Source organism: Salmo trutta, chromosome 13 (genome assembly GCF_901001165.1).
Source record: "Salmo trutta chromosome 13, fSalTru1.1, whole genome shotgun sequence".
NCBI classification, from domain to species: Eukaryota; Metazoa; Chordata; class Actinopteri; order Salmoniformes; family Salmonidae; genus Salmo; species Salmo trutta.
Window position 1 is genome coordinate 55273267 of NC_042969.1, and position 15685 is coordinate 55288951.

Sequence of the window (15685 nt, forward strand, 5' to 3'; positions counted from 1 at the left end):
AGGTAGAACAGAAAACCAGCAGTACTCTGGACCCCTGCACTATGGGCGGTCTCCCACAATTCCAAGCATTTTGTTCACACCCCCTCAAAATGTTGCCACTCAAATTGCATTCAGGCGTTCGTCACACTGAGCCTGTATTTGTTGTTGTGAAGCCTGTATGTATTGTTGTGAACAGAAGAAATGTGGAGGGACCAAAAAACAAATGGTAGACACTTTGGGATTTTGTGTCCGACAATTTCGGATGGAGCTAATGCTTTTCCAATGGGAGTCATCCATTGCCGGATGAACGACAACGGAGATAATTGTCCCAAAAAAAACACAGTCTGTCATTTGACGGATGCAGCTCATCTGAATGTGTCCATCTGCTTTCCTGCAGCTAGGTCCCCGGCCTTAGAGGGGTAATCGTGGGAGGGGCTAAAAAATATTGTTCTGCGTTTTTGAGACTATCCCAACCATGGTAGATTAGTTTTAGATTCTTCTGTCCTATTTGCGTTCAAAGAAAAGGTTTGGGTATTTCGATGAGTTTTCAAAATCAGCTTTCTTCCAAACAACAGAGTACACATACTATATAAAACAAATATTTTGCTTTTTAAGGCAGGCACTATATTAGCCCAAGATGTACTCTTAATGAGCCTACCATAACTACTTAATCCTTAAAAGTCTATTGACTCACCCGTGTAACATAACAAAATCCGTCAGCTTAAACTATAGATATCTGTTTTTTTGCATGGGCTGCGTCTCAATGCACTACATCCGTCTATATCAGTCTTCCGCATCTGCATTGGAAGCTGCCGAGCTATAGCAATGTTTGGCAGACCATGACATCTCGAAAATCGGTCTTCTCACGAAAACGTCTGTACCGTCCGAACGGTTTGGCCTGAAGTCGGTAACGCAGATGTGCCAACTTCTGTCTGTGGTGTCAGAAACATTTGGGCTACAAACTAATACCCCACTTTGGAAAGGGGATACTGTCACAAGTGTTCTCCGTTTTGCTCAACGACCCCCACAAGTGTCACGGGACTCGTCTGAAGGTAACCTATACAAATGAATGGAAGTATGGAATTTAGACTTTTATCTGCACACAGATAACAGGCATTGCCATGAGAAACACACTATTTCACACATTTCACATAGTGTTACATGGCATGTTTGGGTTGAGCAAACGAGCTGTGGTGGCCTCATGGTTATTCACTGCGACCTGCATGTCTTCAATTAAATATCCCAATGAAATGACAAACCACGTGAGAGGTGTTGCTGAAAGAAATAATTTATACAGACAATTGAGAATTATGACAATTGACAGCCCATTGCTCTTATGCTGCTCTTAAATACATTCTAATGGGATACCGTTTTTTTGGCTTTGCATGCTAGACTGCAGGGATCTCATTGATTACTATATCAGACAGTAACAGAAATACTATTCAGCCTTGAATGTGAATTGTGTACACACAATGATTCTCTAGCAGAACATGCATAATGAAAAGCTTGTGGTTCACATGGTGGTGTATAACAGGTAGAGAACAATATTCAATAAGGTGTTACGCATCACATCCAGACATCCTCCTGAGCCACTTCTGTTTTTCTTTTCAATTATTGAAGCTCTAATGTCTTTGGCATTCATACTTAACAAATGACTAGGATCTGAGCATAATTGTATTCAGCAACACCAGTCATTTAGCTCACCAGGGTTTACAAGAGGAGACTGAGCTGTAGAAGCAGGAATACAACGACATGTTCAGGCAGCATCTGCTTTCATTGCCATCACAATAAATCCAGTAAGATTCAGGAAGAGAAAACAATGCTTGATTACAAACAAAGACAGGGTTGCCACGCTGAATGAATATGCAGGATTTGTCTGGATTAACCTTGCTGTCAGTCGTGGACATGTATAACGGTAGATAAGAGGACCGTGTTGGGCTGGCAGTAGAGAGAGAGGAATAGAGCACATTAATGGGGAAACACTTTCCCTCCCTCCCTGTCCTTTTCTCCCTCTCTGTCCTCTCTTTCACAGGCCATTTTCTAGTGAGTAGGGCCCCTGGACTTTGATTAGTCTTGTGTCTTTACAAACAGCCTGCCCTCACCTTGCCTGCAGGCTGAATGAAGAAGTTTCTTACCAAATGTCACTATTAGTATTCCACAGACCTTTTTCATTGGTTTACAGAGGGTAGCTAAAGGTCATCCCTCTCTTGAGGACTGCTGTGTGGCTGGTCAGGTGCAGAAGGGTTATTTTGAAAATAATGGTATTGTTATCACAGGTTGCATATCACATGCAATGAGAGAATCAATCTGGATTAAGTTGTTGAAGTAACTGTAATTGTGTGCATTTGTCCTGATTTATTTTCTTGATTTTGTAGTAGCCTATGCATCAGAGAGACCTGGAGGTTATGGCTGGAGTATCTACAGTGGTGTTAATAGGCAAAATAGATCATGGAAGCATGTACATTAATCTAGACACTGAGACACAAATTCATTAGAGTATGTGAAATCATTCATCAAATTTAACAGGTCATGTCAGATGTTATGCAATGTTTCAGAATGCTATTCTAGACGACAGGCACTCGTGTGACTGTCGATCCATACAGCGTTGCTTAAATACCAATTCAATTGAACAATAAACACAGATGGAACATAGGCTGACCGGTGACCCCCCCGTTCAGCATGAGTCCATATCCTTATCAATAATCAGAATATGATGTCCAACTTGTGTTTTTCTAGGTACTTGCTTAACCACTAGGTGACAGTGACGACCAAGAGAGGCAAGCGCTGAAGCGCACAACTATTCGTGATTGCAAAAAAGGCTGCGTTTAGCACACGAACACTTGAGATGTATAGTATAGCGCTCTGCAGCATTAGGACATAGCCTTCGAGCTATACGCCCTCTGAGCATCATTTCTACTAAAAAAACGATACTGCCTGCTCACGAAATTATTGCAAGAGACCTGCACTTGAAATACATTGACTATCAGGAGAGGTTTTGAAGCTGACGAGGACAACATGAATTCCTTCTGGATACACACAATTTGGATACCGGGGTTCTTTTTATTCTTTGGATTTCAAGGTACGGGTTGCATTCTACTTATTTTTTTATATAATTATGTTGCTTTAGATTACCAGTCACATTCCTCTTTTCAGTTTTGAGTTACAGAGGAATCCCTTTTGTGTTCTTACGCCTGCTGAGCTTCTGCTTTTGCAGCTTTGATCGGCTACATCTCATGTCTTCTACTACTTATTATTTATCACCCGTATTTATTTTCATCATTGCCTATTTATTGCTCTCTTGACACAGTGTAGTTATGCACACATAGAGAACTAGGCTACACTTACACACACGCAGAGGGGGAGATATTGAAAAGTACTTGACACCAAAATACGATTCAAAGTGTGTGGGGTGGCGGAGGACACATTCAGTGGCGAGAGTTCATGGGAAATTGCTCAAGCCACAAGTTATTAAATTATTTCGTAAGTGACATGTCTGCGATGTCCCAGCTGAGTTTGAATCTTGTTGCAATAATTTTCTGTGCACCGCTTTGTGGTTATAGAATGAATGACACTCATGTCTGTCTCATTGTATTTGCTTTCGAAGCTGATGGCTTCATCTGCCACTGTAGCCTACTGAACTTTGTACTTTGTGGGGAGATTTCACTGTAACTCAAGCATCAGACAGGTTGGGTGAAGTAGCAACGTGGTGCATTGTCAAGTGACTTAATTGATACAGTAACCTAAATAATGATACATAAGTGTCGCATATTCATTTATTCAGGCAAGTGGAGTTGCCTGAGAATACATTTGGGCTATAACGTCAGGGTTTGGCCGGTGTCGGCCTTCATTATAAATAAGAATTTGTTCTTAACTGACTTGCCTAGTTTATTAAAAAGTAAAATAATAATAATCATAACATTTTAAATTAAATAACAACGACCCTGGGGAAGAGTTGCTTAGCGAAGGACAGTGGAGGGGTTGAACGAACCAAGTGGGAGATGGTTCATTCATCCCTAAATAGTATGATGGTATTGGGAATTAAGTCAGATCTTGGGTGCTGTGTCTCATTCGAGGGATGGAACCATTTGAGGGCAATGACCTCACCCCAATCACTGCCCTGCGGCATTTGGGTCTCCTTTAGACCAGAGGGAAGAGTTTATCTTACTGGCCCTCCAACCCACTTTCAGTAGCTTTCCATCTCCCATACAGGGATCAACCAGGCCCATCCCTGCCTGGTTTCAGACAGCTTCTTGTGCTGGTATGTGCAATACAACATCTACACATAACACCAATACGCTTCCATTGAACAGATTTATGGTGTTGTACTGAGGTAATGTCCACTAGTATGTCATCCCTCTCTTTCCACAGTTCCTTATGCCTCTGCACATCTCTGATGGCCTCATGGCAGCATCCCAATACTAACACTAATGTAGAAAATTCAATGGTTGGCCTGCACAGGATTTGAACCCACTACCTTGTGGCTCTCAGTCCAACTCCTTTTGTATGCTGTTGCCAAGAGGTTCAGTGTTTATTGCCATTGTGACATGACTAGTGAAATAATTTGGTAAATTGGGTGATTCTAAAAGGAGTTGTGTGTGCCGTTATGGTGTGCTGTCAAACCCAGCGCAGAAGTCAATTAACAACTCAATGGGGCTTAATTCGAAAATGGCTTTGAATGAAACCACAACATTCGGGGCTTCCAGCACTAACTTATGAAATGTGTAATATATTCTCTATGAAATGCAATGCATGATTCAGCCTTATCATGACAGCAGAATGTTATAAGCAACCGCCAGGGGCTGTCATGTGAGGTCTTCCTAACTCTAGCAGGACTCTACAGTGCAACCCTTTTACTTGCATATCTACCTAAATATTTAGCTGTGCGACTTGTAATCTTATTTAGGAGCAACAGTGCGCCATAGAAAAATGAAAGATTCTAGCTTTAATATCCCAAATATTTTTCATTGTTCTCCTATATTTTCTTTGTGTTCTTTCTCTCCATTTTTCAACTTAGGCGCACACATGCTCCTTGTAATAAAGGTCAGTGTAGAGCCCTCACTAGGTCCGTTTACATGGACCCACAGCAGGAGAGACACAGCAGCATTTGGACATTGATCTCCAACAGAACCCTGTATGCTTAACCAGTCTGGCCATGTCTCACGTCTTGGGGCGGTGTCACAGGTTGGTGGTGTCGACCACATCGGGCCCACCTCGCTGGCCCACTTTTCCTCTTCATCTAACTTTACCCTTCTTAGTGTATAAACATAATGCTAATTTGTTTAATGAATTGGGGTAGGCAGGGCAAGATGCTGCTCTAAATGCCCACTGTTCATTTGTCTGTGGAGATGGAGCCCCTTCTGAATACAGTGCAGCCAGCATGGTTAACTAGTAATGAAACTGCACCATAGATTACTATCGTAGTCAGGAGAAAGTCTAGTTTTTACTATGGCTGCTTCATACAGCGTGTGTACTATGTTTGCTCTTCATAGAGCACATATACTGTTTGGAGCTTTCATAGTACTATATACACTATTATACAAAAGTGGATTGTCCCCTTACATACTATACATTGAAAAAGTAACATGACTTTGCAGTTGAAAATAACAGTTTGTCCTTGTGCCATGCATTGTCTTTCTTTCTTTCTTTCTTTCTTTCTTTTTTGGTTCATCCTTTTCTGATGGAAAGTATTAGGAACCTTGTGGTACAGAGTTGTTTAATGGTGTAGATGATGTTCATCTTTTCTGAGGAAAAGAGATGGTATAGCAAATGGAGTAGGTTAGCTGTGGTTATAATTGATTTCTTCATCTTTTTCCAGTAATACAAATAATTGCCTTTCATGTGGTGATCAATGCACACTAGGGCCCTGGGAGGAACACGATTTTGAAATATGCTTATTTGAAGGAAAATATCGCCTCGGAAACAAGAGAATGATCCTTAAATAAAATCTGTTTGGAATGGCCTCTAGGGCTGTCCCCAAAATAGCCTTGGATGGAGAACTAAGAAACATTACCCAATACCCATGAAATAAACCTCCTTCAGAATGTCAGGCGCTTAGGGAATACACACTCATTCAGAAATGAATTGGAAAGATCGAACTAAACAGTCCGATTAATTAATTAAATTGGAGGATTTGTATTGATGCTCTCTCTCGCCGGGCCTTTCACTGGAGTCCACGATGATCTCTCTTTGGGGACTAGTGATTTTCCTCCCCACTGTGGTGTCCACAGACTCCCTCTATTTAAACTGATTCGACTGAATTGACTCCAGTGTGTTTTGTTGGGTCTTCCTGTATTCCAACCATGTCTCTGTGGTTGGTTGTAGGCAGGATGTGCTGGGCTTGTGAATGATGTAAATACTGTGCTGTGGCCACAGGAAGGGAGAGAGGGAAGCAGAGACAGGTTCTGAGTTGGGTCTGGAATAAGACACAATAGAGCGGAACCACCGCAATACACCTTTATACTCCCTCCGTGCCACCTCGCTTTCGTCCTCTTGTCTGCAATGCTTCACTACTCAGAGCCCCATACCAGGAAAGTTGCAATTAGCTCTGTGTTCCCTGTACAAGGCTTCTGGTGCCTGTGATCCTCCGGTACTTTGGTGTGAAACATGGATCGCTAACCGTAAGCATGGTGTGTGTTGGAGGGGCTTCTCTCCTCACCCCTCCAGGTTAGCACTACAGGACCTTGATGTGCTCAGTGGGGTTGTTGGTTTTCCAGAGTGCAGGCTAGGTGGGCACAGGAGAAGAATCTGTGCACTTTAAAGAGGTTTGGAAATGAAAACTGCTTTACACTGAGGCTAAATACCCCCCGACTTTTGGCATATAGGGCAGTGTTGTTGACTGCATTTAGGTCTATTACTATCACATTTTATTGTTAGTACATTGAATTTAGCTGACGTTTCCTTCAAAGTGAAAGCATATAACACGTAACACTCACTGTGAATTCACAAGAAGGGCCGTAGCCAGGATCTGAGTTTTAGTGAGGTCCGGTGGGGGTGATATTTTAGCAGTTGTAATATCTAATTTCCAACAATTCTACACATTTTGCCATGAGGTATGCCATTTTAATAGGATATATGAGTGAGGGGGACTAACAAAATCAATGGGGGCCCCCTGGAGGACAGGGCCCCTGGGCACGTGCCCAGCATGTCCGGTCAGTAATTCGGCCATGATTACTACAAGTTTAAATAGCTGGCTAGACAATTTATTCTAGATTGGTAAATTACACTGACATGGACTTACAGTATTGGGTAAATGTCAGTGAGTGACATAACAAGAGGAAACTGCTTATGCACAGCCAAGTTTAGAAATAACATATTGTGCATTCTACTATTCTAACTCTCAACAGTAAGTTGAGATCCTGACTATTTAATTTTTCTTAATACTTTTTTTATTACAGAGGTCTGTACTTTGTTGTCCTCCACATATGGCTACGGCCCTGCTCACAAGCTACAAAGATCAATGGCAAACAAACTGCCTATTCATGTAGACAATATAGTACAATGCTGTTGAGCAGCACACCAAAGCATGTAGCCATTTCATCAGAAGGTTGAAACGCATGAAAGCAACTGAAATGTCAAACTCCTAGACAATCAATTTCAAGCTCTCGCAAATATTTTTTTTTATATACTCCACCGATGGCCATCTTTGGTCTTTTTGTTGTTGTTTCAATTTATTTATTTTTTTTCCTACCTTTTTTTTTAATTTGCCATTTTTTATGATTACACAGGTAAGACAGAACAGATAAAGGACAGAACACACACAGATCCCCTACCAAATCAAACCCCCCCATGCTCAAACGGAGCCCCACCCCAAAACCAGAATTAAAGCAGGCATGATATACAATGAGTAATATAATCAAATAGTAAAAACGAATACAAAGATAAAGTAAAAAAATTGTAAAAATTACGATACAAATTCTAATTTGGGTTGGTTTATGAAGTTGTGAAATTAGCTGGGTCCATGACTTCTAGAAAGAATAGGAAAGGTTGCCAGATATTATAAAATGTAATTGCGGATCCCCTATCAGAGTAGCTTGAGATGTTGCATAACTTCCTTTATCCACTGGTTAAAAGCAGTAGGAAGCTGATCCTTCCACTTAAATATTATAAGATGTCTAGCTAGAAGAGTAGTACATGCCAGCATTTTGCTCATTTAACTGTTTAGAGGGGCCTCATGTGGTGCCACTCCAAATAATGCAGTAAAGGTCTCCCCAGTATCTTAGAAAACGTCTCAAAAATTGATATCCATAAATCGGTCAATTTCGGGAATTTCCAAAACATGTGTAATAAAGTAGTATGAGCCTGCTTATATCAGTCACAAGTGGGATCTATTTCTGGTCTAATCTTGGATAATTCTGCCTTTGCGAGTTTAATACCTTATACAGTGAGGGAAAAAAGTATTTTATCCCCTGCTGATTTTGTACGTTTTCCCACTGACAAAGAAATGATCAGTCTATAATTTTAATGGTAGGTTTATTTGAACAGTGAGAGACAGAATAACAACAAAAAAATCCAGAAAAACGCATGTCAAAAATGTTATGAAATTATTTGGATTTTAATGAGAGAAATAAGTATTTGACCACACTGCAAAACATGACTTAGTACTTGGTGGCAAAACCCTTGTTGGCAATCACAGAGGTCAGACGTTTCTTGTAGTTGGCCACCAGGTTTGCACACATCTCAGGAGGGATTTTGTCCCACTCCTCGTTGCAGATCTTCTCCAAGTCATTAAGGTTTCGAGGCTGACGTTTGGCAACTCGAACCTTCAGCTCCCTCCACAGATTTTCTATGGGATTAAGGTCTGGAGACTGGCAGGACACTCAGGACCTTAATGTGCTTCTTCTTGAGCCACTCCTTTGTTGCCTTGGCTGTGTGTTTTGGGTCATTGTCATGCTGGAATACCCATCCACGACCCATTTTCAATGCCCTGGCTGAGGGAAGGAGGTTCTCACCCAAGATTTGACAGTACATGGCCCCGTCCATCATCCCTTTGATGCGGTGAAGTTGTCCTGTCCCCTTAGCAGAAAAACACCCCCAAAGCATAATGTTTCCACCTCCATGTTTGACATTTTTACATTTACATTTTAGTCATTTAGCAGACGTTCTTATCCAGAGCGACTTAGAGTAGTGAATGCATACATTTCATAAAATAAATGTCTCCGTACTGGCACCCCGTGGGAATCGAACCCACAACCCTGGCGTTGCAAACACCATGCTCTACCAACTGAGCCACACGGGATGGTGGGGATGGTGTTCCTGGGGTCATAGGCAGCATTCCTCCTCCTCCAAACACGGCGAGTTGAGTTGATGCCAAAGAACTCCATGTTGGTCTCATCTGACCACAACACTTTCACCCAGTTGTCCTCTGAATCATTCAGATGTTCATTGGCAAACTTCAGACAGGCGTGTATATGTGCTTTCTTGAGCAGGGGGACCTTGCGGGCGCTGCAGGATTTCAGTCCTTCACGGCGTAGTGTGTTACCAATTGTTTTCTTGGTGACTATGGTCCCAGCTGCCTTGAGATCATTGACAAGATCCTCACAGGTAGTTCTGGGCTGATTCCTCACCGTTCTCATGATCATTGCAACTCCACGAGGTGAGATCTTGCATGGAGCCCCAGGCCGAGGGAGATTGACAGTTCTTTTGTGTTTCTTCCATTTGCGAATAATCGCACCAACTGTTGTCACCTTCTCACCAAGCTGCTTGGCGATGGTCTTGTAGCCCATTCCAGCCTTGTGTAGGTCTACAATCTTGTCCATGACATCCTTGGAGAGCTCTTTGGTCTTGGCCATGGTGGAGCGTTTGGAGTCTGATTGATTGATTGCTTCTGTGGACCGGTGTCTTTTATACAGGTAACAAGCTGAGATTAGGAGCACTCCCTTTAAGAGTGTGCTCCTAATCTCAGCTCGTTACCTGTATAAAAGACACCTGGGAGCCAGAAATCTTTCTGATTGAGAGTGGGTCAAATACTTATTTCCCTCATTTAAAATGCAAATCAATTTATAACATTTTTGACATGCGTTTTTCTGGATTTTTTGTTGTTGTTATTCTGTCTCTCACTGTTCAAATAAACCTACCATTAACATTATAGACTGATCATTTGTTTGTCAGTGGGCAAACGTACATAAACAGCAGGGGATCAAATACTATCCACTCACTCAGTGGTCTTACTCCCTCATTTTTCAGAATACAAGCCTGAAACAATTTTTAAAGACTGTTGACATCTAGTGGAAGCCATGGGGAGTGCAATCTGAGTCCTAAGTCATTGGATACTGTATAGGCAGTCAATAGAAAACTACAAACATAAATCCATCCAGGAAGTGGGATTTTTTTTCTCAGGTTTTTGCCTGCCATATCAGTTCTGTTATACTCACAGACATTATTTTAACAGTTTTGAAAACTGTAGAGTGTTTTCTATCCAAATGCATATCCTAGCTTCTGGGCCTGAATAACAGGTAGTTTAGTTTGGGCACGCTTTTCATCCGGAGGTGAAAATAGTGCCCCCTACCCAAGTGAGGTTAACTTGGCTTTTTAAGATTTTAGAAAGGCAGGGCAGGATGGATATAGGTCTATAACAGTTTGGGTCTAGAGTCTCTCCCCCTTTTGAAGAGGGGGATGACCGCGGCAGCTTTCCAATCTTTGGGGATCTCAGACAATACGAAAGAGAGGTTGAACATGCTAGTAATAGGGGTTGCAACAATTTCGGCGGATACTTTTAGAAAGAGAGGGTCCAGATTGTCTAGCCCAGCTTATTTGTAGGATCGAGATTTTACAGAGCTTTCATAACATCAGCTGTCTGGATTTGGGTGAAGAAGCGGGGGGGCGCTTGGGGAAGTTTCTGCAGGGGGTGCAGAGCTTTTGGCCGGGGTAGGGGTAGCCAGGTGGAGAGCATGGCCAGCCGTAGAAAAATACTTATTTAGATTTATCGGTGGGGACAGTGTTTCCTAGCCTCAGTGCAGTGGGCAGCTGGGAGGAAGTGCTCTTATTCTCCATGGACTTTGCAGTGTCCCAAAACTATTTGGAATTAGTGCTACAGGATGCAAATTTCTGTTTGAAAAAGCTAGCCTTAGCTTTCCTAATTGACTGTGTATATTGGTTCCTGACTTCCCTGAAAAGCTGCATATCGCGGGATGTTTTTGTGCTGGTGAAGGGCAGTCAAGTCTGAAGTGAACCAAGGGCAATATCTGTTCTTAGTTCTAAATTCTTTGAATGGGGCATGCTTATTTAAGATGGTGAGGAAAGCACTTTTAAAGAGCAACCAAGCATCCTCTACTGACAGGATGAGGTCAGTATCCTTCAAGGATACCCGGGCCAGGTCGATTAGAAAGGCCTGCTCGCTGACGTGTTTAAGGGAGTGTTTGAAAGTGATGAGTGGTTGTCGTTTCACCTCGGACCTATTACGGATGCAGGCAATGATTGTCAGGATGATATCTATGAGGGTGCCCATGGTTACGGATTTAGGGTTGTACCTGGTAGGTTCCTTGATAATTTGTGTGAGATTGAGGGCATCTAGCTTAGATTGTAGGACGGACGGGGTGTTAAGCATATCCCAGTTTAGGTCGCCTAACAGTACAAACTCTGCCCCCCATCTATCTTCAATCAATTCACATATGGTGTCCAGGGCACAGCTGGGGGCTGAAGGGGGTCTATAACAAGCGGCAACGGTGAGAGACTTATTTCTGGAAAGGTGGATTTTTAAAAGTAGAAGCTTGGAACGGAACTCTGCAGGCTATCTCTGCAGTAGATTGCAACTTCTCCCCCTTTGGCAGTTCTATCTTGTCGGAAAATATTATAGTTAGGGATGGAAATTTCAGGATTTTTGGTGGCCTTCCATTAGCCAGGATTCAGACACGGCTAGGACATCAGGGTTGGCGGAGTGTGCTAAAGTAATGAATAAAACAAACTTAGGAAAGAGGCTTCTGATGTTAACATGCATGAAACCAAGGCTTTTACGTTTACAGAAGTCAACAAATGAGAGCGCCTTGGGAAAAGGTGTGGTGCTGGGGGCTACAGGGCCTGGGTTAACTTCTACATCACCAGAGAGTGACGATGAGAGCGGTTGCATCTCTGGAGGCACCAGTTAAGCCAGATGAGGTCTCCGCATGTGTGGAGGGTGCAACAAAATAACTAAGGCATTTAGGGCGGGGCTGGAGGCTCTACAACCTCGGTAGAATATTCACATAACCTCGGTAGAATATTCACCTTTACAAAGGTCATCGCCTTATGGGTGTTTTTCTCCTGCCGTTGTATGTTATACGGAGCCGTGCAGGAAAAGCCACACCATACCTAACGTCAGTCTGTCCGTGGAGCAGACTCTTGACAACGTTGAAAGCGGCATGGTCACGACCAATGCTGGGGGCATAGTCTGGGAAGATAGAGATGGGTTCTCCGTTGCGTCGAAGTGGGATAAATTCTCTGGCACGACGAAGAACATCATCAATACAATCCTGATAGTAGTGTAGTTTAGCCACAAGGACGCAAGGTTTTCTGCCATGCTGTGAGCGGTCTACAAGGACGTCTTTATTCAATTTGAGGGCTTCCTTCAATAACTTTGAGACCGATGAAGTATTGAACGGTTTGTCCGGCCAGGATGTCATTGTCCCATTGCGCACTAGCGGCTCCTTGTGGCGGGCCAGGGGCATGTACACTGACTTTGGTCGCCTGTTGTACTGTGTTTCCTCCTGACATATTGGTACGGCTAGCTTCCGGGTTTAGCGAGCAGTGTGTCAAGAAGCAGTGCGGCTTGGCAGGGTCATGTTTCGGAAGACACATGGCTCTCGACCTTCGCCTCTCCTGAGTCCGTACAGGAGTTGCAGCGATGGAACAAGACTGTAACAATTGGAAATAACGAAATTGGGGAGAAAAAGGGGTAAAAAGTACAAAAAATATATAAGAAACCGAGACTAAACCCCCAAAGAGCAAGCAATGCAGGTGTAGAACACTCCTCTTACAGTGAGAATCATAATCACAATAACGATCATGCAAGTTGAAATCCACATATTTCGTTTTTATCTGTTTGTTCTATCAGGGCACACTGACCTGCTGTATTCATCGCGGCTGAAATGGGAGAATGGAGAAGCTATATGAATGCGTAGAGGGAATGCCAAATATACCCCATGCAAAAATCGAATACATTTATCTTCATACACAATGTTGGAATTCGGCAGATAGATACTATACTGCTTATGTTTATATTGAAGTCCAACTAAGGAGGTTTTTCTTCCTTTCATCTTTCACTTGCTTGTATAGAAGTAGTGTTCCGCTGTTGTAATTAATACAGCAATACTCCTTCTGTGCGTGTCTTGAACAAGCCCGTCTGTTCCTGACCTCTATAACCAGCCTACTCTGCCACTCTGCTGCATTTTTCATCAACGAAATGCTAAGTACATTTTTGCCCAGCTGTTTGCTGTCTGGCTGGGTGAGGATGTTGTTGGTGTGTCTTACAGGCACTTAGGTTTCATCAGGAGAAAGGATATATTACGGGACATATGTTTCTGTTTGGTACCTGTGCTAATATGTATCTTTCTCTCAGCCTTTGTTTTACCAGTCCTCTCTACAACACCTGGCATACTTAAGTGTGCTTCAGTGACTCCAGAATAGGGTCGGAAACATGTTCCAGCTCACTACCAGAGTGTAGTTTTTACAACTTTAAGATATCAAAACACTCTTTCAATGGAGGACTTAAAACACAGCTTGTTTCTCGGACCACATATTCCATTTTGTCTCTTTATAATGTTTGACAAACACTTCCTTGGCTCCATTTCTTGAGTTCCAAGCCTTCTGATTTTATCTTGGCTGTACTGTCATCTCCAACATTCCTGGAAGACAGTGATATATTTTTTCCAGCGACGGGTGATCATTCAAACTGGAATTGATTCTGGCACACTAAAGCTATTTATATCCACGTGTAGCTAGTAAATGTCAGTGACCCGATTCAGGAAACTAGGCGTATGTCGCAAGTCATGACTTCACAGGAGAGCCGTCTGAACATAAAAAATTGTTTTTAATCAAAATGCATTTTTTGGCAGAAATGCCTTCTTGAACATGTGAACTTTCCTGTGCCTTAATAACAAACCTTTATTCCATTTGTAAATACGAATAAAGTTGTTAAATTACGAGCCTAGTTGGTTTAGCCAAAGAAAAAGTCAATAACCTTTCCACTAGCCTTGATTGGCTGAGATAGTGAGCGGGCTGGACATGCCGAGAGATGAGTTTCAGATTGGTCTGCGGTGTAGCATCTTGTGTCTATAAAATCAGCTGCTCGTTATGCATAGATAATCCTTTCTACTGTCGTTTTTTCAAAAGATATAACGTTAGCCATGGAGAACTGCAAATATGTTGCTACTGCTCTCAATAACATTGCTGCCCTGAATTTATCAGTGGGAAAAAGGTGTGATGGAGTACTTTCTGGAGGACGATCGTGCCATGCTGACTCTCTCTGACACTGAAAATGAATCAGACGATGAGGAAATCCCTGATTTAGGTAAAAACATTTTTAATTGAAGAAGACATTGTAGAGTCTTCCGATGACAGTGATGGGGAAGAAACTGCGATCAACAGTGTTGTCACAGAAGAACTTGACTGAGTTTTGAAATCGGTGGAACACAACGGGCCAAACAAGCTGTGCAAACTAAACGGAAATGACACAGGACGTCTTATTTAATAAAAGGGGTTGCAGTCTGCCGTGAAGCTTTCATCCATGTATACGGGTAAGAATCTAGCTACAGTTTCAAATATTATACGTTTCTAATTTTGTCAGAAAGTTGTTTTCATTGCAAGTTAAAGCTTGCTGTTAGCTAGCCAGCTGGAGTTCGATGGCTGGCTTGCTAGCTAACATTGAACCTATTTGGTTAACTTTAGCTAGCTCTGACAATCAGTTTGTATTGCTGGTAATATTACTCTATGGATTGGGATTATAGTTAATTTTTTTATCTAGCTAGTTAATGTGACATGTCTAAACAAAAGACCCCAAGTTAAAGCTTGCTGTTAGCTAGCTAACGTTAGCTGAGGTTAGATGGCTGGCTTGCTAGCTAACATTGAACCTATTTGGTTAACTTTAGCTAGCTATGACAATCGGTTTGTATTGCTAGTTAAAAATTGCTGTTAGATGGCTAGCTAGCTAACATTGTGTATGAACTGTGTGTAGTGATATCTCTGAATGCCATTTCGCATTTATTGTATAATAATTCTAAAATATTTGTATCTGTAATTTGTCTTTCAGCATCAGTAGAACACGCCTGACTCTCCTCCACCAGTCATACAAGGACAATGGTCTAATGCCTCCCATCAAAAAGAGAGCTGGTCCAAGCATGCAAGCACAGCAGCGCAGTCATCAACTTCATGCACCATTTCTTCACCAACTACGGAGTTGGGGAAACACATGTGGACCTGAATTGTGTAACTGCAGTGGCCAAAACAAGAACAAGTTTGGGCTCTGGTGTTGTGCCTGGCGGACCATGCACAAGCTCCACCACAGTCTGGACCTTCACTTCCTGATCACAGGCCACAGCATGTTTGCCCCCGACTGGTGCTTCGGCCTCATCAAGCAGCGCTTCAGAAAGACCAGAATGAACACTTTGTCTGAGATGGCTGGTGATGTGAAGGACAGCACAGTGACATGGGTCAACATCCCACAGCTGCTTGGACTGGAGGATGGTATGGTGCTGGTGGAAAGCTATGGCTGGCGACAACACCTGACTCCGTACCTGAC

General features: G+C 42.5%; 1 protein-coding gene across 2 annotated transcripts in view; it reads left to right on the forward strand.

Annotated features, from left to right (window-relative positions):
- Positions 1–15685, forward strand: part of LOC115206071 (limbic system-associated membrane protein-like) — a 760567-nt gene that overhangs the window by 271612 nt on the left and 473270 nt on the right. The window contains exon 1 of one of the 2 annotated variants that reach the window (XM_029772644.1): positions 2801–3058. The exons of the other annotated variant lie outside the window; for it this stretch is intronic. Within the exon in view, the coding sequence (XP_029628504.1) occupies positions 2995–3058 (64 nt within the window). The 5' untranslated portion in view covers positions 2801–2994. Of the gene's footprint in view, positions 1–2800; positions 3059–15685 lie in introns of those variants that run through there. 2 annotated transcript variants of the gene reach the window in all.